This window comes from Hyperoodon ampullatus (assembly GCF_949752795.1).
Source record: "Hyperoodon ampullatus genome assembly, chromosome: 14".
Taxonomy (NCBI): Eukaryota; Metazoa; Chordata; class Mammalia; order Artiodactyla; family Ziphiidae; genus Hyperoodon; species Hyperoodon ampullatus.
In genome coordinates this window covers 72894813-72920169 of record NC_136927.1, presented here as the reverse complement: position 1 = coordinate 72920169, position 25357 = coordinate 72894813, and the positions used below count along the sequence as shown (strand labels likewise).

At 43.0% G+C, this 25357-nt stretch overlaps 1 protein-coding gene across 6 annotated transcripts; it reads left to right on the top strand.

The window, feature by feature from the left end:
* Positions 1 to 233: 233 nt before the first annotated feature.
* On the top strand, positions 234 to 16301 carry SERINC3 (serine incorporator 3; the record flags this gene model as incomplete). 6 transcript variants are annotated; one of them, XM_079720301.1, is made up of 10 exons in its annotated part: positions 234 to 272; positions 5906 to 6067; positions 6904 to 7097; positions 8737 to 8816; positions 9466 to 9603; positions 9731 to 9900; positions 11065 to 11146; positions 12475 to 12655; positions 15285 to 15512; positions 16163 to 16301. In XM_079720301.1, the coding sequence occupies 10 exons, from the start codon at positions 234 to 236 to the stop codon at positions 16299 to 16301; spliced, it is 1413 nt and encodes a 470-aa protein (XP_079576427.1). The 6 variants fall into 6 exon arrangements, with proteins under 6 accessions (XP_079576427.1, XP_079576426.1, XP_079576425.1 ...); XM_079720300.1 differs by having other exon boundaries at positions 11056 to 11146; positions 15285 to 15506; XM_079720299.1 differs by having other exon boundaries at positions 11056 to 11146.
* Between the last annotated feature and the right edge of the window lie 9056 nt (positions 16302 to 25357).

The window sequence follows — 25357 nt, the reverse complement described above, 5'->3', positions numbered from 1 at the left end:
ACTCCCAGGGAATGCAAACGAGATGAAGGAATAAACCCGGCTCTGTTCCTGCAGCCGGTTTAGCCCCGCCTCCTCACCCCAGGCCCGCCGAGGGCGGTGGGCGGGGCCACGCATGACGCAGGCCGCACGTTTCTGGCGTGAGAAACCATCGCGTTTCTGAGGAGACGCCTCAACCAGCACTTACTACCGCGCTAGGAGCTTCCGCATCGGCCACCTCCATCACCCGCATCACCATGGGAGCTGTGCTGGGCGTCTTCTCCCTCGCCAGCTGGGTGAGTTCGGGGTCTGGTGTCTGCGTCGGTCCTATGGTTTGGGGGAGGGCGATAAGGGCTCCCCAAGCGCAGACCCCGACGGGCCTGGCGCCCGGGGCCCGGGGTTTGGGGGTCCTGCCCTGGGCTGCAGAGGGTATCCGGGGGGTCCAGGATAAAATCCGCGATGCCCTGCAATGAGGATCAGGCGGTTCGCCTTCTGTGATAGTGGAGGAACGTAAGAGGCCAGCCCTCTATTGTTTACAATTTTGATTGCCCCGCCCCCGCGAGCCGTCCGGCCTCTGGGTTCCTCCGGAGCTGGAATGGGACCGGGGACTGAGCTCGGCTCCCGGGGCCCGGGCTCTCTGGTTCATTTCCAAGCACCTTCTTAAGGTGGCGTCATTTATTTGAGCGGGGGTGGGTGGGGCTTGAATAATATTTTTATCCGCTAGCACAGGATTTGCCAAAGCTAGAGTCTGTGGCAGAGGTGAGATTTTAACCGAGGCCTGTCTGCGGTTCTGGCGCAATGGAAAGACGGCCTTGTGGATTATTATTCAGAATTGGAAGTCATGGCCTGAACATTTTGGGACCCTGTACAAGTCATTTCTTTCTGGCTTACCTTAAGATGAGGACAATCACCCCAGCATTCCTCGCCTCAAGAGCTGTTGTGAGGATGAAGTGAATAAATAGGTTGAATCACTTTGTAGATTGTAAACGCCGTATTTTAAAAAAGGAATTTTGGGATCTATGGAAGAGAATATGACGAGTTCACTCATACACTCGCTTCCGAGGAGCCTGATTCCTTAACATCATTTCCTTGTTTCCTAATTCCCCAGCTGACTTAAATGACCAAGGACTCTATCTCAGCTAATGCCACTACTTTTTCTTAGGGACAGAATGTATTTTCCATCCTTTAAGGTTGTTGATCTTAAATGAAAAGGGCAGTTGGTCTTTTAAGGGCCTAGATTGTAGTGGCTTTCCAGTTTTTCAACCTTGACCCAAAGTAAGAAATAAATTTTACGTGCTTGATTTAATACACCCATTTAGACACACGTTTCGTGAAATAATTCTTACCTTTGCCCTCTGCTGTACAATTTTTCTTTTCTATCACATTAAAAAAAAATCCTGGTCAGTTGATTTTCTTTCTTTCTTTCTTTCTTTTTTACACTTTACTAGTGGGTCAAACTCACTGTTTACAAAATAGATTTAGAAAAAAAATAGCTAAGAAGGAAATTAATTAGGGCGTGAATTGGTAGTTTGAAACTGGAAACACATTTTGGCTTTGATGTAAAGCTGAGATTTGAATTGATGCCATCAAAGCATTTCTACCTATAAATCACTTCTATATTTTATTAATTCCTTTTGTTCAAGAGGAACAGCAAGGGATTCGGTGTACCAGAGAATAGAATGAGTGAGGCGAAGAATAATAGAAAATGAAGTCAGAAAAGTAAAGGGAGCCAAATCACGTAGATACGCATTGGCCAATTTAAGGACGTTGGCTTTTACTCTTATGTGATTATGATCCCCATAATCCCCATTACAGAAAAGAGGAATGATGTGATCTGACCAGTGTTTTAACAAGGTTGCTGTGTGGAGAACAGATGTTAGAAAAGAAAGGGTAAAGCAGTGTAGGGGAGGAAAAACTTCCATTCTCAATGGGTTAGTGGTTGGGGCCTGTGAATTAAACTGAGAAAAGACAAATCAGCAAGAGAAAAAAAGAGTTCATGTACTTGTGCAACCCACATACATGCAGGGGTTCTTAGTGATGAATAACTCAAAGGGGTGGTTAGAATATAGGGTTTATTATATGCCTAACTTAATTGGGGTTAGGGTTAGGATTGGGTGGGGCAGAAAAGGGCTTCCATGGGAATAACAAATGGGTTTCTTTAGGAAAGACAAATGGGTTTTTAGTAGAACAAACAGGAGATAAGAAAGTTTGTGATAGTACTTGTTTCTGTGGGTGCAGAGGTCTTTTTATCTTCTTCATGGCCATAAAACTTCCTTGGAGAAAGAGAATTTATGGCATTTGCTGCTTTCGGTCAGATGAGAGAAGCTCTGAGAAGGCATTTTTTTCTGCTTCTTTTGAGTCTCACATGTCTTCATCTGAAAATAATTTTTATACTAAGGGTTCTGAATGGGTTGCTATAGCAGCGAGACAGGAGCTATTGCATTTAATCCAGGTGAGGGATGATAGTAGTGGCTTGGACCAGTGTGATAGCTGAGGACGCTATGAACGTGGCCAGATTCTGGATACATTTTGAGGAAAGAGCTGATGTGCTGACAAATGGAATGACGGTTTTGGAAAAAGAGAAGGCATGGAGGATGACTCCAAGGTTTTTGGCCTTGGAGGAAGAGTATGGCAACAGAGCATGGCAACAGGCAACAGTCACATACTCTTCCTTTGGCAACAGGAAGAGTATGTGACTCACCTGGGTCCTCGGACTCTTTAATCAATAGAAATTGATAAGAGGCCAGAGGAGAATTTCAGCCAAGCAAGAGAGAGAAAAAACAAGTAACAGATGGGGGAACTGGTTCCTTAAATGGGATATGGGTAGGGGCGAATCAGTGGGTTGAGCAAGAGGTGTGGCTTAGGTAATCTGCTCTCCCCCTTGGTGGGGCTCTGTGCAGTGATGATGCACAGTACCCTGCTATTGCTCTGCGCACCTCAGAAGTGGCAGTTGGTTTGTGGCTTTTTTGTATCTTATCGTTCATGTGTGCAGTTATTTTGAGTCCCTTATAGTTTCTTTGTGTTCTGTTGCTCAAGGGTTAGTCCAGGTGCAAGCACTCAGGTAAAGGGTCCCAGGTTCCAGCCTATCTCAAATAGAGTTGTTTACTGAGAGGGGGAAGTGACATAACATATAGTAGGACAAGTTTGTTCCACAGATTGAGTACCTACTGTGTAAAGGTGCAAGAGATATAACACTAGGTGGGCCCCCCTCAAGGTACAAGATATAAACAAGTAAGTAGGTGTATTGGTTTGCCAGGGCCTCATAACAAAGTACCACAGAATGGGTGACTTAAATTACAGAAATTTATTGTCTCATGGTTTTAGAGGCTAGAAGTCTGAGATTAAGGTGTCAGCAGGATTGGTTCCCTCTGAGGGTGGTGAGGTAGACTCTGTTCCAGGCCTCTTCCCTAGTTCCTGGGGGTTTGGTAGCAATATTTGGTGTTCCTTGCTTTATCAGTCTCTGCCTTCATCTTCACATGGTGGTCTCCCTGTGATGCATGTCTGTGTCCAGATTTCTCCTTTTTATGACATCAGCCATGTTTGATTAGGGGCCCATTCTTCTCCAGTATAACATCATTTTACCTAATTACATCTGCAGCAACCCTGTTTCCAAACAAGGACACATGCTGAGGTACTGGGGATTAGGACTTAAACATACGAATTTTGGAGGACACGATTCAACCTATAGCAAACAGTAGGCAACTATCATTAGTTTATTTAATTGGCTGGGGGGAAAAAATAGCTAAAGGGAGTCAGGAGTGTGAGAGTACAGACAAAATAAACCCAAAGCAATTAGTGTCATTGTTTTCAGGTGTAAAATGTCTGTATTTCTGTCTGCGACCAGATACAGACTTCTCTTACAGTCTTTTGACCCAGACTGTAGTTAAGAATTGGGGATGAGGCTGGGTGGTCAATTCCCCATGGCTGTTTTGATTATGGATATTAACGGTTACCTTGATATACGGAGCCCCTGCTATGAAAGGCATTGTGCTAGGTGCTATGTATTCCTGACATTATCTCATAAAAGATTATTACTGGGACCATACTGTAAAACCAGAATCCCCCAGCGTTGCATTTGCTGCTTCTGCTGATGATTCTGAACTAGCCTATCCTTGTAATGTGACTTCATAACGTCACCTATCAAAGCAATTCAGGTGGTTTCCTAATCAAGCATATAGAAGAATGACTCAAAGTATGTCCTCTCATCTGGAATGCTCATTAGGAGAATTTAGCCGACCAAAGATCCAGGTTACGTTTTTTTTTTTTTTAATTGAGGTAAAATTCACATTACATAAAATTAACTATTTTAAAGTGACATTCAGTGACATTTAGTATATTCACAGTGTTGGGCTATCATCACACCTGTCTGATTCCAGAACATTTTCATCACCCCAAAGACAAACTCGATTTCTGTTTAGCAGTCTACTCTCTTCTCTCCATTCCCTCCAGCCTCTGGAAACCACTAATCTGCTTTCTATCTCTGGATTTACCTATTCTGGATATTTCATATGAATGAAATCATACAATATGTGACCTTTTGTGTCTGGCTTCTTTCACTTAGCATGATGTTTTCTAGGTTCACCTATGTTGTACCAGCTATCGGTACTTCATTTTTATGGCCAAATAACATTCCATTTTGTGGGTATACCACATTTTACTTATCCATTCATCAGTTGATGGACATTTGGGTTGTTTCTGCCTTTTGACAATTGTAGATGGTGCTGCTTTGAACATTCATATACAAGTTTTTGTTTGAATACCTGTTTCAGTTTTTTTGGGTGTATATGTAAGAGTGGAGTTACTGGGCCATATGATAATTCTATGTTTGACTTTGAGGAATCTCCAGGTTACTCTTTTTTTTTTTTTAATTAATTTATTTATTTATTTATTTTTGGCTGTGTTGGGTCTTCGTTGCTGTGCGTGGGCTTTCTTTAGTTGCGGTGAGCAGGGCTACTCTTCGTTGTGGTGCACGGGCTTCTCATTGCAGTGGCTTCTCTTGGTGTAGAGCACGGGCTCTAGGCACATGGGCTTCAGTAACTGTGGCACGTGGGCTCAGTAGTTGTGGCTACTCTTTTTTTTTTTAGGTTGGCCTATTTTTATTAATTTATTTATTTTTGGCTGTGTTGGGTTTTCGTTTCTGTGCAAGGGCTTTCTCTAGTTGTGGCAAGCGGGGGCCACTCTTCATCTGTCGTGGCCTCTCTTGTTGCAGAGCACAGGCTCCAGACGCGCAGGCTCAGTAGTTGTGGCTCATTGTGGCTCATGTAGAGCACGGGCTCTAGGCACATGGGCTTCAGTAGTTGTGGCAGGTGGGCTCAGTAGTTGTGGCTTGCGGGCTCTAGAGCGCAGGCTCAGCAGTTGTGGCGCATGGGCTTAGTTGCTCCGCAGCATGTGGGATCTTCCCAGACCAAGGCTTGAACTCCAGGTTACTCTTGAATGGAGTTGAGTGCCTCTTGCTTTCATTATTTATAAGGGTTTCCATGTAATGTTGCCTTATGCTGTAATATCAGATTTGGTAGCTAGGATTCCCAGAAAACAGCAAGCGGAGTTAGTTTCTATTTTTCTCAGTATTAAGATATATTGTTTTTAAATAAAATATGCTGTCTGTGAGAACATAACCAACATTTATTGGGCTTTTACTATGTTTTAGGCACTGTGTTGAGTGCTCATTTAATATAGCAATGTCTGAGGGAGGAAGAGTCTGTTACTGAGTTTAATTTACAGATGGAGAAATAAGCTTACATTATGTAACTTGTTGAGGTAAAGTGGCAGAAATAATATCAGATCCAGAGCCCATGCTTTTAACCACTTCCTCCCAGCTGTAGTTCTCAGTTAAAACTCTCAAAGCCTGGTTTGCCTCATCTTCTGTTCTGGATGTCACAAAGGAGTCCACTGAAGGAGGTCTCAAGTGGTGATGATGTGCTTATTACAGGTTCCATGCCTTTGCGGTGGTGCATCATGTTTGCTGTGTAGTTGCTGTCCCAACAGTAAGAATTCCACTGTGACTCGCCTCATCTATGCTTTCATCCTCTTCCTGGGCACTATTGTATGTTGTATCATGTTTCACGAAGGGATGGAAACTCAGCTGAAGAAGGTAAGTAGAAGTAACCGTAACCTTATTTAACGTAGTGGTTTTTATTATTTTTATATTTTGCAGAGTTTTAGTTGTAATTAGTATTTATTTCTTCACTGTTGTGAAAGTCAAGTTTGTTGGATTTGTTGGGATTTTAAATTTTGGTTATAGTCAAGACACAGAATATAAAGGTATCAGTCTTTTCCCAGAGTAAAGGTAGTCAGAATGAACATCTTTAGTCTAATAGCTTTGGAAAAGCTATGAAAAGAGTGGCCCTAAAACTTTATCTTTTCTTGCATGTTTAGTTTTAAACATTTAAACTAGACTAGCCCTTCACCTTCGGAAGGAGTGGGTTGTAGCATGAAAACTCATAGGAAAATGGGAGATAACCTCATCCACAGATAAGGGCCAAAAAGAGAGCACTCAGGACTTCCCTGGTGGTCCAGTGGTTAAGAATCCGCCTTCCAATGCAGGGGACGTGGGTTTGATCCCTGGTCGGGGAAGTAAGATCCCACATGCCGTGGAGCAACTAAGCCCGCGGGCTGCAACAAAGAGCCCGCACACTGCAATGAAAGATCCCGTGTGCTGCAACTAAGAGCCAGCGCAGCCAATAAATAAAATATTAAAAAGATAAAAGAGAGAGAGCACTTGCCTTTTATTTTCAAAATGCAACTTGTTTATACTATTTGGTGACAAGATTGTAAGTGAATTGGAAGGCAAAGAGAAAAGTCCCACAGGAGAGTCTTGCAGTTGTTTAAGTGGTCAGTTTTAAAAATCCAGGCTTTCCTTTCCTATTGTGGAATAGAATCTCTCTTTAAATGTGGATATTCCCATAACATTAAAATTGCTTTTTCCAGATTCCTGGATTCTGTGATGAAGGACTTAAAACCAAGGTGGCTGACACAATCATGGATAAAGATTGTGATGTGCTGGTTCGTTATAAAGCCGTATATCGTATCAACTTTGCCTTGGCCGTCTTTTTCTTTGCCTTCTTTCTGCTCATGTTAAAAGTGAAAACGAGTAAAGATCCCAGAGCAGCGATACACAATGGGTTTGTAGGAATTATTTATTATTAACTTGTTATGTTATGATGTGCATCCTCAGCAGTTAATGTTGCCATTTTGATGAAAGCAATAGAGTATGTAAATCAGTGGCCCAGATGTATTTCCGACCTACCATACATGGGAAGTTGTTTCAACGTCATTTTCAGTTAGAGCCCTGCAGCATGGAAGAGGTACAGTGGACAAGGAGAATATTGTCTTTTTCCTGTATTTTTAAAAAATATCTTTGTTTAAAGTGCCTAGATGTTTATGGAACACCTATGAAACAGTTCAAGCATTGTACTAAGCACTACACACACACACATTTTTTCTTTCTATTGTTAAAAGAGAAACATTTACCTGATATATTTAAACAGTATACAGAAAGATAAATAGTGAATATATTTGGGCCACTGATTCACGTATTCTGTCGCTTCCCATTCCTGATCCCCGGTTCCCCTTTACAGAGAGGTTAAATAAATTGCCTGAGATGTCTCAGCTAGTGAGGGTTGAAGCTAGGATTGAAACTCAAGTCTGTCCAGCTCCAAAGCTGCTTTCTTTACACTCTGCCATACAAGGCAGTCTTTAAAGATTGACTGAAAGTCAGGTTTGGTCCTGGCTTTGCCAGTGACGAACTGTGTGATTGTGGGCAAGGCATTTATGTCCAATTGCCTGACGTGCAGCAAGCCAACCTGAGATGCTGAGGTTTGCAGCGGAGACGGGAAGACAGACCTCAGATCCGCCTCCCCGAAGGCGAGAGGCTTTAGATATTTATGGGATAGAGAAGCAGAGTAGTCTTAGGTTTGGGGAAAGGGAATTGGACAAGGACCAAGGACATCAAAAGGATCATTCATTTTTGGCGCTGACATCAAAAGCGTTATTCATTGCACATCTGTGCAGGCCCTGTTTTAGGGTCAGTGGTCCCAACCAGTCTTAGGCAGCTTGAACTGGACAAAAACGAACTCCCAGTTTCTGAAAAACAGCTTAAGCCCCCGTTACTATAGTGACCCATAAGTCAGAGGCACGTTATCTATAGGGGTAGTTAAAAAAGAGTCTTGTGGTATATTATCTAGGCTATATGAAGGTTGGAGAGTATGAAATTTGAAAAAAAAATTACGAGCCTTTTGAAGGCAAGGCTGCAAGCGGGGGCGGTTCTTTAACCAGCTGTTCCCTTAGCACTGTTCTGTAAGGCAAGCTCAAGAATTTCTGTTAGGCACCAGTGTCTGTTAACTATGGGGCACGGTTTCAGGATGAGTTTTTTAACACTATGGGGCATGGTTTTACCATGTTGTAAAAGAAGGATTCGGTGATTCACTTTCCCCCAGATCTAAGCTGATTGCTTTATATTTAGCTAACATCATTAGTTTATGCTCCAGAATTCTAGAAAAGTTCCTATCTTTAAGTGCTAAAAGTAGGGAAATACTAAATAACATGTTTCTTTCTTGTGAATGTGCATGATTTGGTCTTTGTGCTAACGTTTGTCCTTAAATTGTGTGAAGTATTGAGTGAAGTAGTTTCATGTCAAATGAAGAAATAAGGCTAATCATGTTGGAAGTGGCTAGTGCTTTATTTTTGCATGTTAGAAATTCATTTTTCTCAGTGTAAGGGCAAAAATTAGCATTTCATAAATGCACTTTTATATTTTAATAGGTTTTGGTTCTTCAAAATTGCTGCCATTGTTGGTATCATGGTTGGATCTTTCTATATCCCTGGGGGCCACTTCACCACAGGTATGGTTCACTATTAGGGGGGTCAATTATAATATATACAAACTCTACAAATGATTGTGTTAAAGCTACATTTTCATTACTGATTTTTGAAGAACTGGTAATTAAATGAGATGGTGTCCAATTACCATGACTTGGTACTAATATTAAGATATTAATTGATTGATTAAAGCTGGGAGGCATTCAGCCCATTTTTCAGCTGTTCTGGAACCATATGTTGTTTGCCAATAGTTTCTCTTCTCACTTGGCAATACCAAGTTAATCGGGAGAGCTTGTCAACGTAAGGACTTGTAACCATGTGTTCCACTATTCCTGTCTTAACCTGCTTCCTTATCGTGACATCTGTGGCTTTCCACTGTGATGTTTATCCCTGTAAGTAAAGGAAAAGGCTTATATCTTTTCCATTTGGAATGTCAGGCCCTAGGCTCCCCTTGGCACAAGCTAGAACAAGTTTTAAAAGGTCTGAAACCCAACAGAACACTTCTCAGAGAATGCCTTTGACTTTGGAATTGCAATAATCTTGCTATACTGCTGGAGACAATGTCTTTATTACCTCTCTATTACTTGAATTGAAGTCTTTTTAGAATGTTGGACAGTAACATTCTGAAATGTTGCTCCTTTGGTGAAGAGTAACTGTGCTTTTGGTTTGTAGCCTGGTTTTTTATTGGCATGGTGGGGGCTGCCTTCTTCATCCTCATCCAGCTGGTGCTGTTGGTGGACTTTGCTCACTCTTGGAATGAATCATGGGTGAATCGAATGGAAGAGGGGAACCCAAGGTGCTGGTATGCGGGTAGGTATCTAAACCCCTGTGAGAGCCATACTGTATTATGCTACGTTAAATAGGGTGAAAATTGGTCCTTGTTAGTATAAGAGTTTGTTATGATTGTGGGCACTCATGTTTGTTTTCTTTTTTCTAGCTTTACTGTCTGTCACAAGCATGTTTTATATCCTGTCAATCATCTCTGTCGTATTGCTCTACACATACTACACCAAACCAGATGGCTGCACAGAAAACAAGTTCTTCATCAGTTTTAATCTGATCCTTTGCATTGTGGTTTCTATTATGTCAATCCATCCAAAAATTCAGGTATGGTTGTGATTTCTGCTTCTTCCTCCTGTGAAGGATTTTTAATTAACGCTAAACTTGAAACCTAGGTAACCTGTTGTATGAATTTATGTCCAAGTTTATCTACTTAAACATTTTTCTACTTCAACACGATAAAGTCTTCTTAATTATAACTTAATCACTCTAAAATGTGCCATTGAGGGCCAGTAAATGAATAATTTCCCTATTATTTAAGGAAAAAAACTATGTAACTTGAGAATTTATCATTCTTATAAAATTGTTTATATCATGAGAATGATTCTTAGGAATCTTTAGCAAAGATATTTTAGGGGAATTCAACTAGAAAAAATAATTGATTTTAATATTTAAAACACAACTCATGCTCCTGAGTTTCCTCATTTAAATACAATATTTTTAAAATTCAGATATGAATTTAGGTATGAAAAGAACATCTAGACATCACCTCTCCTTTTTAAAAAAAAATAAAATTTATTTATTTATTTATTTTTGGCTGCGTTGGGTCTTTGTCGCTGGGCGCGGGCTTTCTCTAGTTGCAGCGAGCAGGGGGCTACTCTTCGTTGCGGTGCGCGGACTTCTCATTGCGGTGGCTTCTCTTGTTGCAGAGCACAGGCTCTAGGCATGTGGGCTTCAGTCGTTGTGGCTCGCAGGCTCTAGAGTGCAGGCTCAGTAGTTGTGGCGCACAGGCTTAGTTGCTCCGCGGCATATGGGATCTTCCCGGACCAGGGCTCGAACCCGTGTCCCCTGCATTGGCAGGCAGATTCTTAACCACTGCGCCACCAGGGAAGCCCACCTCTCCTTTTAAAAGTGAGAAAACCGAAGTTCCAGAGAGGTGATGGGTCACCAAGCTAGCCAGTGGCAAAGCTTAGCTTAGATTTCACTATACCAAGGAACTAGTGGTAAATCTAAGCCTTTGTATGATATACAGGAATTTCCAGGATTATGAAATGCCTGAGAACCAGTAGTACGTGCCTCCTCTTTCTTGGTTCTTTTTCAAGCTAACTCAAAACTGAAAGGTTACCTGTCATCTTTCAACTGTCAAGCAGAATTAAAAGGTTCTCAGTTAATAACAATTCAGTGGGTCCCAGGAAGTATGCTGGGTTTTAGAAATTCAGCCCTTGCAATTCCTATGGCATTGTTTTCTTTTTGATTCTGTAGGAACACCAGCCTCATTCTGGCCTCCTGCAGTCCTCTATCATCACCCTCTACACCATGTACCTCACATGGTCAGCCATGTCCAATGAACCTGGTAAGGGAGTTTTAATAACGCATTCATTTGATGAAAAGAAAGTAAGAAATGAGAATTTCCCTGGAAGCCCAGTGGTTAGGACTCCATGCTTTCACTTCTGTGGGTCTGGGTTTGATCCCTGGTCGGCAAGCTAAGATCCCACAAGGCGCGCCACGCAGACCGAAAAAAAAGAAAAAGAAAAAGAAAAAAGAAAGTAAGAAATTACTCTTTTGGTGGGTGCAGAAACTAGAGCTGGAGCAAATGTCAGACAAACAGATGAACAGACAAAAAACTTCACTTAAATGTACAGTGTCCATGGTATCTACCTTTCAGGTTTTATTCTCCATGTCTATTCATAGCTATTCAGAGCTGACAGCCTAAAGGACCACAGTCCTTTATATAGTCCAGGCTTTTCCCTGGACTAAGTCAAACTAGTTAAGAGCTGAACAAGGCAACATTGTTTTGGCCCTTTGTAGAATTACTTTAATTGAGTGTTACTTTGGTGGTACAGGCTCTAGAAGAAACAGCTGCAGGAAATCTCCTTTTGTTGATCTTATGGGATTGTTTCTCAATGGGGGTATTTTATGGACTCCTTTTCAAGGAAAACCATTATTTCAGACCATTCAGTGATGACTCAACTTATTTTTATTGTATTCCTGTGTAACTATGTAGAAACAAAACTAGGGATAAACTCCTTGTGCTTTTTTTTTTTTTGCTAACCAGGCCAAGTTTATTGAATCTAACCTTATTTTGCAAACAAATTAGTCTTTTTTTTTAACTTTTTATTTTATATTGGAGTATAGTTGATTAACAAGGTTGTGATAGTTTCAGGTGTATAGCAAAGTGATTCAGTTATACATTTTCCCATTTAGGTTGTTATATAATATTGAGCAGAGTGTCCTGTGCTGTGCAGTAGGTCATTGTTGGTTATCCATTTTAAATATAGCAGTATGTACATGTCAGTCCCAACCTCCCTAACTATCCCTTCCCCCTACCCTTCCCCCCTGGTAACCATAAGTTTGTTCTCTAAGTCTGTGTAAACTCCTTGTGCTTTAAGCACAACTATAGAGCCAAAAAGACTTGCCAGTTAAATTTCAAACCCAGTGAAATCAAGATTGACATTTATGATATTTGACAAATACTTTGTTGTTGTAGTTTCATTTCTTTTTTTCTAAAACTAAGTCTCTGGTTGCAACACAGTTGCGTTACTGACTGCCCAGCTGCAGGTTCTTTGAAGTGTAGCATTCCCATGTTTTAAATCACGAATGAGTGATGTCTAGCACACTCCTCAAATCCTTTTGGACCAAGATGAGTTATACCGAAAGATATAAACAATTTCTTATTTTCAGATCATTCCTGCAACCCTGGCCTATTGAGCATCATTATGCACATGACCTCACCAACCTTGGCTCCTGCAAATGCAACTGCTCTTGTCCCTACTCCGGCTGCACCATCGCAGAGTGGGCCTTCTCTGAATAAAGAGAACTTTATTGGGCTGGTCGTCTTTGTTCTCTCCCTTTTGTATTCTAGGTAAGTTAAAAAGTACTTAGGACAAGATTCTTATGAACATTAGTAATAGAGTGAAGAAGCTATTTTGCTTTCAAAAAACAGTGAGAAGAATTACAAAAATTTAACTCTTTCTTATTAAAGTCATTGACTTGCTTCAGTTACCCTGCTGTGTACATTTCTTTAAGTTCAGTAAATCCTCTCATCAAATAATTCCTCCCAGGCTTACTAAGAGATACAGTTCTCCTTTGTATAGGAGGATAAAGCCCTTACCTGACCCTAGATTAGCTAGAATAGTGGCTCTGAAAATTGATTGGCTTATCTTTTCTTAAAACAGTCTTTATTTTCTGATCACTGTAAATAACATTTAAACAACTACAGAATTTTATACATGAAATGTTAGTCTGTAGTTAATCCAGGACACCAGATATAACCTATGTTAGCAGTGTTCACTCATTCTCCCACCCATTTTTATTGACATTGTCTGTATAAGTGTATGTTACTTTAATAATTTTAAAATATGAAATAATAAAAATGGGCAAGGATATATTTATATAAATTAATAGCTTAAGTGAGAACAGTAGGAAATGAAATGGTCCTCCCTCTAAATTTACCTCTTCTATGATTAACATTTTGCTACATATTATTTCAGGCTTTTTTCCTTTGCTTATACTTACTGTCTATTGACCTATCTGTATCTATGTAATTATGCATATTTTTATAAATAGTTACATACATAATTTTATTTATATCACTTGATATCTAATTTTTAAAAAATAAATTGGGAGCGGGCTTCCCTGGTGGCACAGTGGTTGAGAGTCCGCCTGCCGATGCAGGGGACACGGGTTCGTGCCCCGGTCCGGGAAGATCCCACATGCCACGGAGCGGCTGGGCCCATGAGCCATGGCCGCTGAGCCTGCATGTCCGGAGCCTGTGCTCCGCAACGGGAGAGGCCACAACGGTGAGAGGCCCGCGTACCGCAAAAATAAATAAATAAATTGGGAGCATTCTATAGAACAGTATATATACTGTTCTGAAATACCTATGAATTTGTCATAATTTGGACAGCTTTGTACATAATGTGTAGATTTATCCTTTTTTCTTTTTTTTTTTTTTTTTTTTGCGGTACGTGGGCCTCTCACTGTTGTGGCCTCTCCCGTTGCGGAGCACAGGCTCCAGACATGCAGGCTCAGCGGCCATGGCTCACGGGCCCAGCCGCTCCGCGGCATGTGGGATCTTCCCGGACCGGGGCACGAACCCGTGTCCTCTGCATCGGCAGGCGGACTCTCGACCAGTGCGCCACCAGGGAAGCCCCTTTTTTCTTTTTTTAATGATTGCTTAAAATATGTGTTGGCAGATAACAGCCCTTTGGGCTGGCTTCCTCTTTTTTTTTTCTTTTCGGTACGCAGGCCTCTCACTGTTGTGGTCTCTCCCGTTGCGGAGCACAGGCTCTGAACGCGCAGGCCCAGAGGCCATGGCTCACGGGCCCAGCCGCTCCGTGGCATGTGGGATCCTCCCGGACCGGGGCACAAACCCGTGTCCCCTGCATCGGCAGGTGGACTCTCAACCACTGCGCCACCAGGGAAGCCCCTAGGCTGGCTTCCTGTTTTTGTAAATAAAGTTTTATTGGCATACAGCTATGTTCATTTGTTTTCATACTGTCTGTGACTGTTTTTGATTGTTTTCCTTTGCTTCTTGATCTTGGGGACAAAGCTTTTAGTCTTTCACTATTAAGTATGATGTTAACCCTGACTTTTTGATAGATGCCCTTTATCAGTTTGAGGAAGTTTTTCTCTATTTCTGTTTTGAGTTTTTATCATGAAAAAAATATCTAGATTTTTGTCAAATGCTTTTTCAATGTCTGTTGAGATGTTCATGTGGGTTTTGTCCTTTATTTGTATGTACTTTTTTATTCAGTCATTTAACAAACTTTTAGTGAGTATCTGCTGTGTACTAGAAATGCATAGATGACTAAGGTCATTGTTGTCAAAAAGTTCTATGAATAGCAAGGAAGACAGGAACAGTAAGTGACGAGTAAGGAGCTGTGGGAATTTAATCCAGCCTAGTGATAGGGCGATGCCAGGGAAGACCTCCTAGAGGGCACAGCATGATCAGAGAATTTAAAGGGTGATTAAGTTAGCTGGGAGAAGGTGGGCAGTGCATTCCAAGCAAAGGAGAGAGGTACTTGTGAAGTCCTGGAAACAGACATTGAGAGCATAGTATGTTTTGGGAAACTCCTAGGCAGTTAAACCCTCAAATTGTAACTGATGAGAGTACTGTCTCTGTCTTGTGATGACAGGCAGCAGTTCAGAACTTTAAGCAAACCCTTCGGTCCCCAAAGCAGGAGCAGTTCAGAAATAACCTTCATGTGTATAGGCCAGTGACAGCATTTCGTCTTCATGGCCCTTTTTTTTTTTTTGCGGTACGCGGGCCTCTCACTGCTGTGGCCCCTCTCGTTGCGGAGCACAGGCTCCGGACACGCAGGCTCAGCGGCCATGGCTCACGGACCCAGCCGCTCCGCGGCATGTGGGATCTTCCCGGACCAGGGCATGAACCCGTGTCCCCTGCATCGGCAGGCGGACTCTCAACCACTGCGCCACCAGGGAAGCCCAATGGCCCCTTTCTGACTTACCTTCTTGGGGTCACTCTCCAGCATCCGCAATGCCAGCAATAGCCAAGTAAGTAAGCTGACCCTGTCAGGAAGTGACAGCGTGATCCTCCGTGATACGACTGCCAACGGCGCCAGCGATGAGGACGATGGACGGCCTCGGCGGGCTGTGGACAACGAGCGAGAGGGCGTGCAGTACAACTACTCCATATTCCACCTCATGCTCTGCTCGGCTTCCTTGTACATCATGATGACCCTGACCAACTGGTACAGGTAGGAGGCAGAGAGAGAGAGAATCGAGGGAAAAACAGCCCCTCAGGGTTGCCTATAGAGTCTCCATCCACTGTCCTGACTTCAGAATCCCCTTTCTTTACCCTTATACTGAAGTTGTGTTCAGTGCTCTTTTCTGAAATACTTTTGACTTTTTCTCCTCTTGCATTTGAAATCCAGTTGGAATTCTTACAGTGAAAATCATGGGAAGCCCTTCCAAACTTGAGTTACTTGAGAGAGAAAATCATGACATTAAGTGAGCTGACTTGTCTTTGTTCCCTGATTTTTCTCTGTCTAGAGATGTCCGTATAGAGTATTCTGATCAAAGTAATCATGTGGTAAGGAAGGAGAGTTTCAGGGAGGTCATTTCAATCTAGACTTTGACCAATATGTAGAAGAGCCAGATGTTCCTGAAGAACTTTTTGCAAGGAATAGTCACGGTTCTTCATGCGGGCAAGAAGATAAAAGCTGTTTTGAGAGGCAGAGTCCCCTGTTCATAAAAACTAAAAATCACAGCTTTCTCAAGTCTCTTCTAGAAACTTACTAGGGAGTCGTGTCAGTCGAATTTCACTGGAGCATTTCTTAGCTTTTGCTGAGGGGCTGCTGAATGCTGATATTAGGCTCCTTTACCTACCTCTCTGCTGTTTTCTTAGCCCTGATGCAAACTTCCAGACCATGACCAGCAAGTGGCCAGCTGTGTGGGTCAAGATCAGTTCCAGCTGGGTCTGCCTCCTCCTCTACGTCTGGACCCTTGTGGCTCCGCTCGTCCTCACTGGTCGAGACTTCAGCTGAAGCTCTGAGTGCCAAGGACACCACTGAAATTCATAAAGGTCTCCTTTGCTGAAAGCTCACATCCCTTTTACTTTTGCTTCAACTAATATATTAAGCAAACTCTCTGCAAATAAGACTATATCCAGGTTTATATCAGAGGGCAAGAGTGAATGATGCTTGATGCAGGATCAGAACTTTTAGTTTATATCTATATTATGTTTATTTGTAAGGATATAGAGTAAAAGGAACGTTTGGCCTTTTAAAGTGAACTACAGCTGTGCTGTGAAGAGAGTTCTTTATTAAGACTTGTAGGTTCCTACAACTTTGATTTAACGTGTAAGACAGAAAAATGTTGGATATTTGAGGCCATCGTTAATATATTTCTATTGCAAAATCTTTAAAAAGCATAGTAATTATAATAATGCATTTCTATGACAGTTTTCTTCTGTGAAAGTCTTGTGTGAAACAAGCCCTTTGTTCAGTGCTTAAACTCATAGTGCTTGGGGAGAGGAGTACATGTGTGGGTCTTGCCCCAGAAGAGGGGTTGCTGGTATGGCTACTGTTTCTGTATGTTGAGTTTTTTCATTTACTTTGTTTTATACTACAGCCTTGATGCTGCTTGATTTAAGCCTGTGGCTTTGCCAGAAATGTTAATTTCAATTAAATGCTTTGTAGGTTTGGTTAAACTGAAGATTCACTTGGGAAAACCGTGCAACTTTAGTCTATGTAATTATCTTGTTATGAGTATGTAAAAGTATAATGCATGTGAATTTATTATATTTGCACTATAAAGGTATTTGATTAAAATAGAAAGACAAGCTTTTAAGGCCCTTTCTTTAACAGCTTTTATCAGTTAGCAGCCATTCTATGTTTTTCATTTTTTTTGGACATATGGACAGTCAGGTTTATAAATCATCTTGCAGAGTGCTCCTGTTCCTTCTAAAACTTAAGGTCTGGCTGGTGAGTAAAGTCTTGGACTCATTTGGAAATGGTACTAAATATCTTTTCTGGGCAAGACACTTGGGTAGACGAGAGAGAAGGTCAGCGCTGTCGGGAAACTTCTTCGGGAGAGGTAGCACACAGGGCGGTAGAACAGGACAGTTCACTCAGGGAAGATTTACTGAGCGTTCTGTACCAGGCCCCGTCAGGTTCTGGGATGCACCTTTAAACGTGACAGACAGCGGCTCTGCCATCTTGGACTTAGAGTTTCGAGTAGGGTATAATGAGCTGACAGGTAGTACAACGTGTTGTGATTAGTGCTGTGATTTAGGAATTGCAGAGAACTCAAAGTAGAGGTGCTAGGTTGGGGTGTCTGTCATGGTAGGCTTCTTGGAAAAAGTGTTGTCTAAGCCAAGAAATGTTAGGAGTTAGCTAATAAAAGAGAAATGGGGAAGGGGAATGGCATTGCTGAAGGGTAGACTAAACGGTATGTTAAGGGTAGGGAGATTAAAAAAAAAAAAACATGTTCAGTGAAGCTGTAAAGGGGAGAAGTGGGCAGGGACTAGGTCACGAAGGGCTTGTAAACCACACTGAAGAGTTTGGACCTCATGCGAGGGCAACAGGGAACATATTCACATATTCAGAGTGACGTGGACGAATGATGTCTTCAGTCACTGTGGCTGATATATGGAGAATGGATTTAGGGACATGAGGCCAGGGGCAGTCCATATAATAAGATTTGAAACAAAGAAGTCAAAGTGAGGATGGAGAGAAACTGACAGCTGAGAGCTACTGAGTAATTAAAAATTTTAACTCGGCAATTGATTAGCTATGGGGGAGAGGTAGATTCCTGAGTGATGCTGGTTTAATCACCTGAGTGTATGGTGGTTCTGTTTGTATGGTGAGAAAAACCGGAAGGGGAGGAACAATTTGCGCTAGAAGAAAGATGGGAGGTGGTCCCTCAAGATGGCTAAGAGTCAGACTGTTCAGGTTTGCAAACAAGCTTTGTCATTTTCTACCAGTCAGACTGGTCAGTTAATACTTACTGAGTATATACTATGCTTTATGACCTTGGGCAAATGACAAGCTGTCTGAGCCTCAGTGTTTCCTTTGTTTGAAAGTTTATCTTAGTACAAGATTGTTTAGGGAGTAAAACTACTTTGCAAAGTGCTTAACCCATTTTAAGCACCATCTGGTGGTAGCTGCTAATCTCCGTGTGGGCTAATATGAGACTGGACAATAGTCAAAGGTCAGAGATATTCAGCCATAATCTGGTGGAGGTTAGATTTGAGGTGTTCTTACAGAATTAAACAGATGGGATGTAGAGGGGACAGTCTCAGTTGAGCTGTAGGTGAGGGGTCAGGAAACAGGGCTTGATATGAAGTGTTGGAACCGCCACCATTTAAACCAGTACCTTATGCCGTGGTTCAGAGATAAAGTTGCCAGGGATTTGGGGGGCAGTTCGGGGAGGTGTAGCCCCTTACTTTGCCATTGAAAAGCAATCACCTCACTTTCCTTAAAGCAGGGCCAGCCAGATTAAGACTTTTAAAGGTCCTGAACTTCCAGAACATTACCGTGTACCATCCCCCACCTTATGTCCTTTAAGGTAAAAGCAATACTAAACTGTAAAGTAAATGTAACAAAGTCCAATAAAGGTTTTATTTTTTTCTCATGACGATAACTTTGATATTAATTTGAAATAACAAATTCTCTTTAAAAACGAGAGGGCAGTGTCCCTGCTTTGCTTGGTTACACCCTAAGAATAAGTTAAAGTTGGCCTGTTGCTAGGACACCCAGTAGTTTACTCAAGACTCAAGTGAATTACACACGTTGAGTGCTGAATTATACACATGCATAAAAAATGTCAGTATTTTCGGTAAGCCCAGGATTATACTATAAAGCAAGGGAGTATTGAATCCTCAGACCTCATGGTGTTATCCCATTCCAGAAGAGTCACCTGGTGTCTTATCACCATGAACAGTCCTCTCTGTCCCCCACTATTGCAGATTGGGGTCCCTGGCTTTGAGGTCAGCAGTGTGCTCTAAGAATTCATCAAAGGCAACATCCGTGGCTGCCAATTACATGCTTAGAGCTGGGAGAAAGCTTATAGGCCCTTGTTGGATTTCCCTGTCTGGGTTGCTCTTGCTAGGTACTCAGTTGGATGGGAAATAAAACTCTTGACAACCAAAGATACTCCCAAAGAATGGCCATAGACCTGGTTTTCAGTGCTTTTTGATGTTCTGGACCAAACCATGACTGACGCCTAATTTAAACCAGGAGAGCTTTTTCGTCCATTCCAAGTCCCTGCTTGATTATATTTTTCTTTTTACACAGTCAAGCTAAAGTGAGTATTCAGTAATGTGAGTCATGCATTTGTTCTCTGTGGATTGATGGCAGGTGCCAGGCTTATGCTTATTAATGGGAGCTGCTGTTCATCTCTTTACACTTGTGTGTTTGTCTATCCATCCTGTTACCTAGGAGCCCAAATCAGGCAGCCTACTGTGGTCTCCTAATTACCGCCGAATGACTCAAGCCATGTGATGCCTGTAGCCTCAGGTGAAGAAAAATGAGAGCTACCCCAAAACAGCAACATGTACCAAGCAATGAACAGACATTATCTACAGCCCTGTAAGGTGGTGATGGTTCTCCCCCTTTTTCTTTTCTTTTTGCAGTACGTGGGCCTCTCACTGCTGTGGCCTCTCCCGTTGTGGAGCACAGGCTCTGGACGCGCAGGCTCAGCGGCCACGGCTCACGGGCCTAGCCGCTCCGCGGCATGTGGGATCCTCCCGGACCGGGGCACAAACCCGCGTCCCCTGCATCGGCAGGTGGACTCCCAACCACTGCGCCACCAGGGAAGCCCGGTTCTCCCCCTTTTATAGATCAAACCAAGGTCTAGAGAAGTTAGTGTCTTGCCCACAGGTACTTAGTAAGAGGCAAAGCAGAGAAACAAACCCAGGGCTTGATTTTTTCCAATTAGACCCCAATTACCCTTGGCCCATAAGGATGTAGAAGACAAGATAAACTAGAGACTGCCTAGAGACATGTAGGGGCTCTCTAAACGCATCACTAATGAAGGAAAGTTAGTAGCTCCCTGAAGGCAATAACTGCTATCTTACTGGGTCACTGTATCCCAAGGTACTGGCACCTTATCAGATTAGAGAGTGAACATTTGGTTAAAAAAATTTTTTTTCCAGAAAAGTAGTGCCCTAAAGGATTTTATTACTCACCAGCTTTAAATGCAATAACATGAAACATCTGGGGCCACTGATTATACAGAAGTGCTGAACCAGTACTGTGAGGAGTGGGTGCTGGGAAAACTAAGGTATTTTACAAGAGAAACCAGAAGTGCTGACTCATAACATGGAAAACCACTCCTGTGGCTTGTAAAGTACCTAAATTGATCCTTTTTTTTTTTTTTTTTTTTTTTTTTTTTTTTTTTTTTTTGCATTACACGGGCTTCTCACTGCTGTGGCCTCTCCCGTTGCGGAGCACAGGCTGTGGACGCGCAGGCCCAGCAGCCATGGCTCACGGGCCCAGCCGCTCCGCGGCATGTGGGATCTTCCCAGACCGGGGCACGAACCCGTGTCCCCTGCATTGGCAGGCGGACTCTCAACCACTGCGCCACCAGGGAAGCCCTAAATTGATCCTTTTAACACTGTTGTGAGGTAAAAAGGATTGGAGCCATTAGCTCCATTTTTCCAGATGTGAGAAACAGACTAAGTTCCTTAGAGAACGCTGACCTGAAGAGCTGGTATGTTGCAGTGTAAGTACTTACTGTTGCCTCATCAAAAGCCAACAGTAAGTGTATGGATATCCTGAGTATTTCTCAACTGACCCATCATCAACACACCAGACCCAACACAGATGGGGACCTAGCTTGTCTCCTCTGGGGAGATGAATAGCGGGCAGAGAAGTCATTAGCTTAGAGAAACAGCTAAGCAGCATGGGACCAGAGATGATGAAGCCACAGCCTAGTCACCCCTCAAGGAATCTGGGTTTACTTACAGGTGCTTCCAGAATAAAATGTTCGGTTACAACTTGGGTCTCAGAGGTTAAGAACTTCTGCTTTATATTTTCTAAGAAGCCAGAAAACAAGCCAGTTTTTACACTGACACTTTCTCACTATAAAATACCCCCCTTCTTTCTGTGGTCTGTCTGTGGGCTAACTAACTGCACAGCCTGGCTCCCGCCATCAGGAGGAAATTGTGAGCTGCAGTCAGACTGCCTGACCTTGAATCCCAACGCTACTTAACTAGCTGTGTGTCCTTGGGCAAGCCAGCTTAACTTTTCTGTGCCTCACTTTCCCCACAGGGGCAATAATACTATTTCATTAAGGGTGCTTGGAGATTAAATGAGATTTTGCATGTGAAGCGCTTAACACAGCCCACACTCGGGAATCGTTAGCTGTCAGGGTTCAAGGCCAGTCTGGGAAGCATACCTGGGCCTTGTGAAACGAAAAGTTTGCATATCTATCACTGCGGGCATCTAGCTCCACCTCCTTTCTTCATACTGGTGTCTTCTCACTGCACATGATCTTCAGAGGCAGCCAGCCCACGGTCTAGAGAATGCACATGCTGCCACAGCGCCCCTGCCGGCCTCCCCAGGAAAGAGGCTCTGCCCAGGCCACTGTGTACCGTGAATAATAAACCCTCAGAACCTTTACCCAAACTGCCATTGTCACAAAAGAACTCCACACACACTCAACCTTACAGAGATTTTTATTTAAGACCCAGTCATGCATACTAAAATTACGTTTTCACCATTTTGACTTAGAAAATGCACTAGAAAAATAAACTTTTGATCAAAACAAACACTGAAGTAGATGTATCCACCACCATGTGTCCCTATACTTGAAGCCAAACTGAATTTCAGTTTGAAGCGAGGAATGCGACCAGTGGCCGAAATGGTGCCCCAATCTGGTCACAAAATTAGTCCACCTCTCACCCCTTCAGAGTGGTGTCAGAGGCTCTTGGCCCCAGAGAATTTTCAAGTATTTCACTTGTAACAGGTTCCCACCTGACATACCAAGAGGCCGAGGCATATCCACAAGAATCCCAATGGCAGCTACTTAACTGCCCAACTAAACATGGCGCCCTGTGAAATGAAAGGAAAAGCAGCTAATTGGCAAAGAGGATAAAAGGTTACTAGCATCTCCATCCACAAATCACCCTGGGCCTTCCCATGGAGCAAGCTCTATAAAGGAAGAATATTTGACTCTGTTGTTGTTTAATACTTGTATTTCAAGCGAAGCATTTCTGAGTCAGGAGAGCAGAAGGGAATTTACTTGAGATTAACAAAATTCACAGATCCCAAAACCCAAAAGGATGACCAGAACTGACATCTTTCCTGAACAGTTGATATATTTCTGTTTGCTATCTCCACACCTCATGCCATGGGACAGCCATACTTACATCATTACCTTAGCAAACATTTTACTTCCTAAATGAAAGAAGAGGTTTCAAAGGAACACCTTAAAATGCGGTGCTACCCAAATGAAGAAGCAATCCCATGACTGATCTGAGAATCAGATGGCATTTAAAGCAGCTGTCCACCCAGGAAAAATTCTGAAAGGCTCAATATCTCATAGGAATTCCGGGAAAATCTCTCTTATTACCCTGACTCTATTTCTGACAAAAATGTACTATCTTGCGAACTGAAGTGTTTGTAAACCTCTAAGGACAGGTGGCTCCTTGTGAAAGCGGGATGAAGTACTAGGGAGCTGAAGCCACCTTTGCCAAGAGCAAATAAGAAACTCAAGAGGGGAAGCCAGGGTTGCACTTATGGCTATTTCTGTAGATTTCTTCCAGTCTCTGGCCGTGAAGGTAGAACAGGATTCCAGGAAGAGGTACAATTTTCCAGAATTCTGTGTAGAAGAGAGGAAGAACACACCCCGCCCGCCCCCGCCCCCCACCTTTCTCAAGCTTACAGATTCATTTGGAAGCTTTAGGTGTCAGTTCATTCAGACCTAAATTTCCTAAAGAATCACCCAGATGCAGGGAAAAAAAGAACAAAGCCTCTTATGCCAGGAACAGAGGGTTCAGAGCTCCGAGTGTAGACCCCCTTTATCGTATGACGATTCAGGGATGTTTGGTGGCTTATCTGAGGCCACGTGGCAAAGTAAAGCCGGAACTTGGGTCTCCTGGTTTACTATTCCTTTCCCTTACCTACGCCATGCTGCCTGGAATTGCGGGAAAAGTTCATTTTCAGGTGTTTGTGAAATGGATCAGAACTTTTCCCTGAAGGAAAACACTCGCAGTTCTCCAGGTGTTCAACTCCTTGCTCCATCACTGTGCCCTCACTGCTGAGTGAAGCTCCCAGCATGCTCCTGTGGTCATTCCCCTGCCCTGCCTGGGGCAACTTCACACAGACGCCTGGTGAAGCCATGCGGAGACCGGAGGCCGCCCTGTTCTCCACCCAGGGAGGTCCTTGTTTCACAGCTTGGTTCAAACCTCCTGAGGTGCCAAAACCATTTGATCTCTCTGGAGCCAACATAAAACACAGCAGCTCCAGAAGGTAGATAACCCTTGGCTCTGACTCCTTTCAGAAGCTGAATGAAACAGCTCCCTGATCCAACTGGGAAGGCCTGGGAAAAGGGCAACATCCTTCCTGGTCTTTGAGAAATTTCTCTAGGTGAGCTTGGTCACCCCTATGTTAAGACATGTAGACAAAGGCAATTGGCCAGCAATGCAATGCACAGTTTAAACCTTGGAAACTTGAACGATTCATGTCTAACCTTTTTGTTTTGTTTTTTAATCACTCTGTCCTCTTTGGGACCTAAGAAAGCCTCTAACCAACTCTCCCATCCAGGCAGTTGAGTTCTGAACCCTCTACTACAGCCATCCCACTTGTCCTATTTAGACCTTTCCAGCAATGCTGGTCACACTATCATTGTCACATGGGACTAGAGGCAGCCAGGGGTATGCATTTTGACATTTCCCGCTCAGCCAGGTCCCTAGAACATCCAGGGTTAGCATCTATGGTGAAAAGAATTCTCCCTAGAACTGGCACTAATGAGGTAAGTCATTTCCACCACCAACTTCTCCAGACATTTTTAAAAGTGCTACAGAGATGAACAGCTTATTAACACCTGACTGGCCTTTGAATTTCAGAAGACTGTTCTAATCCTAACTGAGCCATCCACCTTGCCTGCTGCTCTAACAAATGCACGGAGAAGGTACACACACAACGCGTGGTACTTGTCACTTTTTTTTTTTTTGGTCACACCACGCAGCATATGGGATCTTAGGTCCCCGACTAGGGATCAAACCAGCGCCCCCTGCACTGGAAGCGCGGAGTCTTAACCACTGGACCGCCAGGGAAGGGGAAGTCCCACTTGTCACTTTTTAACACCACCATTTGCATGGAATGAATATGAAGGGATATGAAGGGAAATAGGTCAAAAGCCATCAGATGAACCACTTAATTTGATGCGTGGGCTAAGGCTAAATTCTTGACAGAAAGGGTCTAAAGTGCTGAAATGCAGAACTAACATTCAGTCTGGCCGAACACGAGAGAGAAACTCAAGTGGGCTGGGGTGGCAGGGGTGAGGGTGGAGGTCCCAGAATAACTTGCCCTTGCGTTCATTTCCAGAAGCCAAAATCTAAGAATCCCAAGGACGTTAACCATTCACCATTGCCAGGTTTAAAATACACCCCCGAGTCTCAGGAATGGAAGGAATTCATCCAAGATTCTGGGCATCTCACCTGCCCTCACAAAGGTCATCCTTTTCAAGTTTAACCCTCACCATGAAAAGAAAATGGGGATTGTTCAGTCCACTGTTTCTTTAAAGGCAGAGCCAAAAAATGACGCATCCCACTTGGAAAGGCCCAGGCGTACTACGAAAAACAGGATCCAACCACTGGTATCTAGAGAGTCCTCTTTCTAGGCAGAAAACCAACGTCTAACATTCAATCAATCACTAAACCAAATCCCAGAACCTCGGTAGTAGCCAAAAGGGCCCTCAGGATCACTTCATTCAGCCTCATTTTACAGATGAGAAAGCTGAGGTCCAGGTCTCTTAATTCTTAGGCCAGAATTCTTTTATTTTATTTTTTAATAAATTTATTTATTTATTTATTTTTTGCTGCGTTGGGTCTTCGTTGCTGCATGCAGGCTTTCTCTAGTTGTGGCGAGCAGGG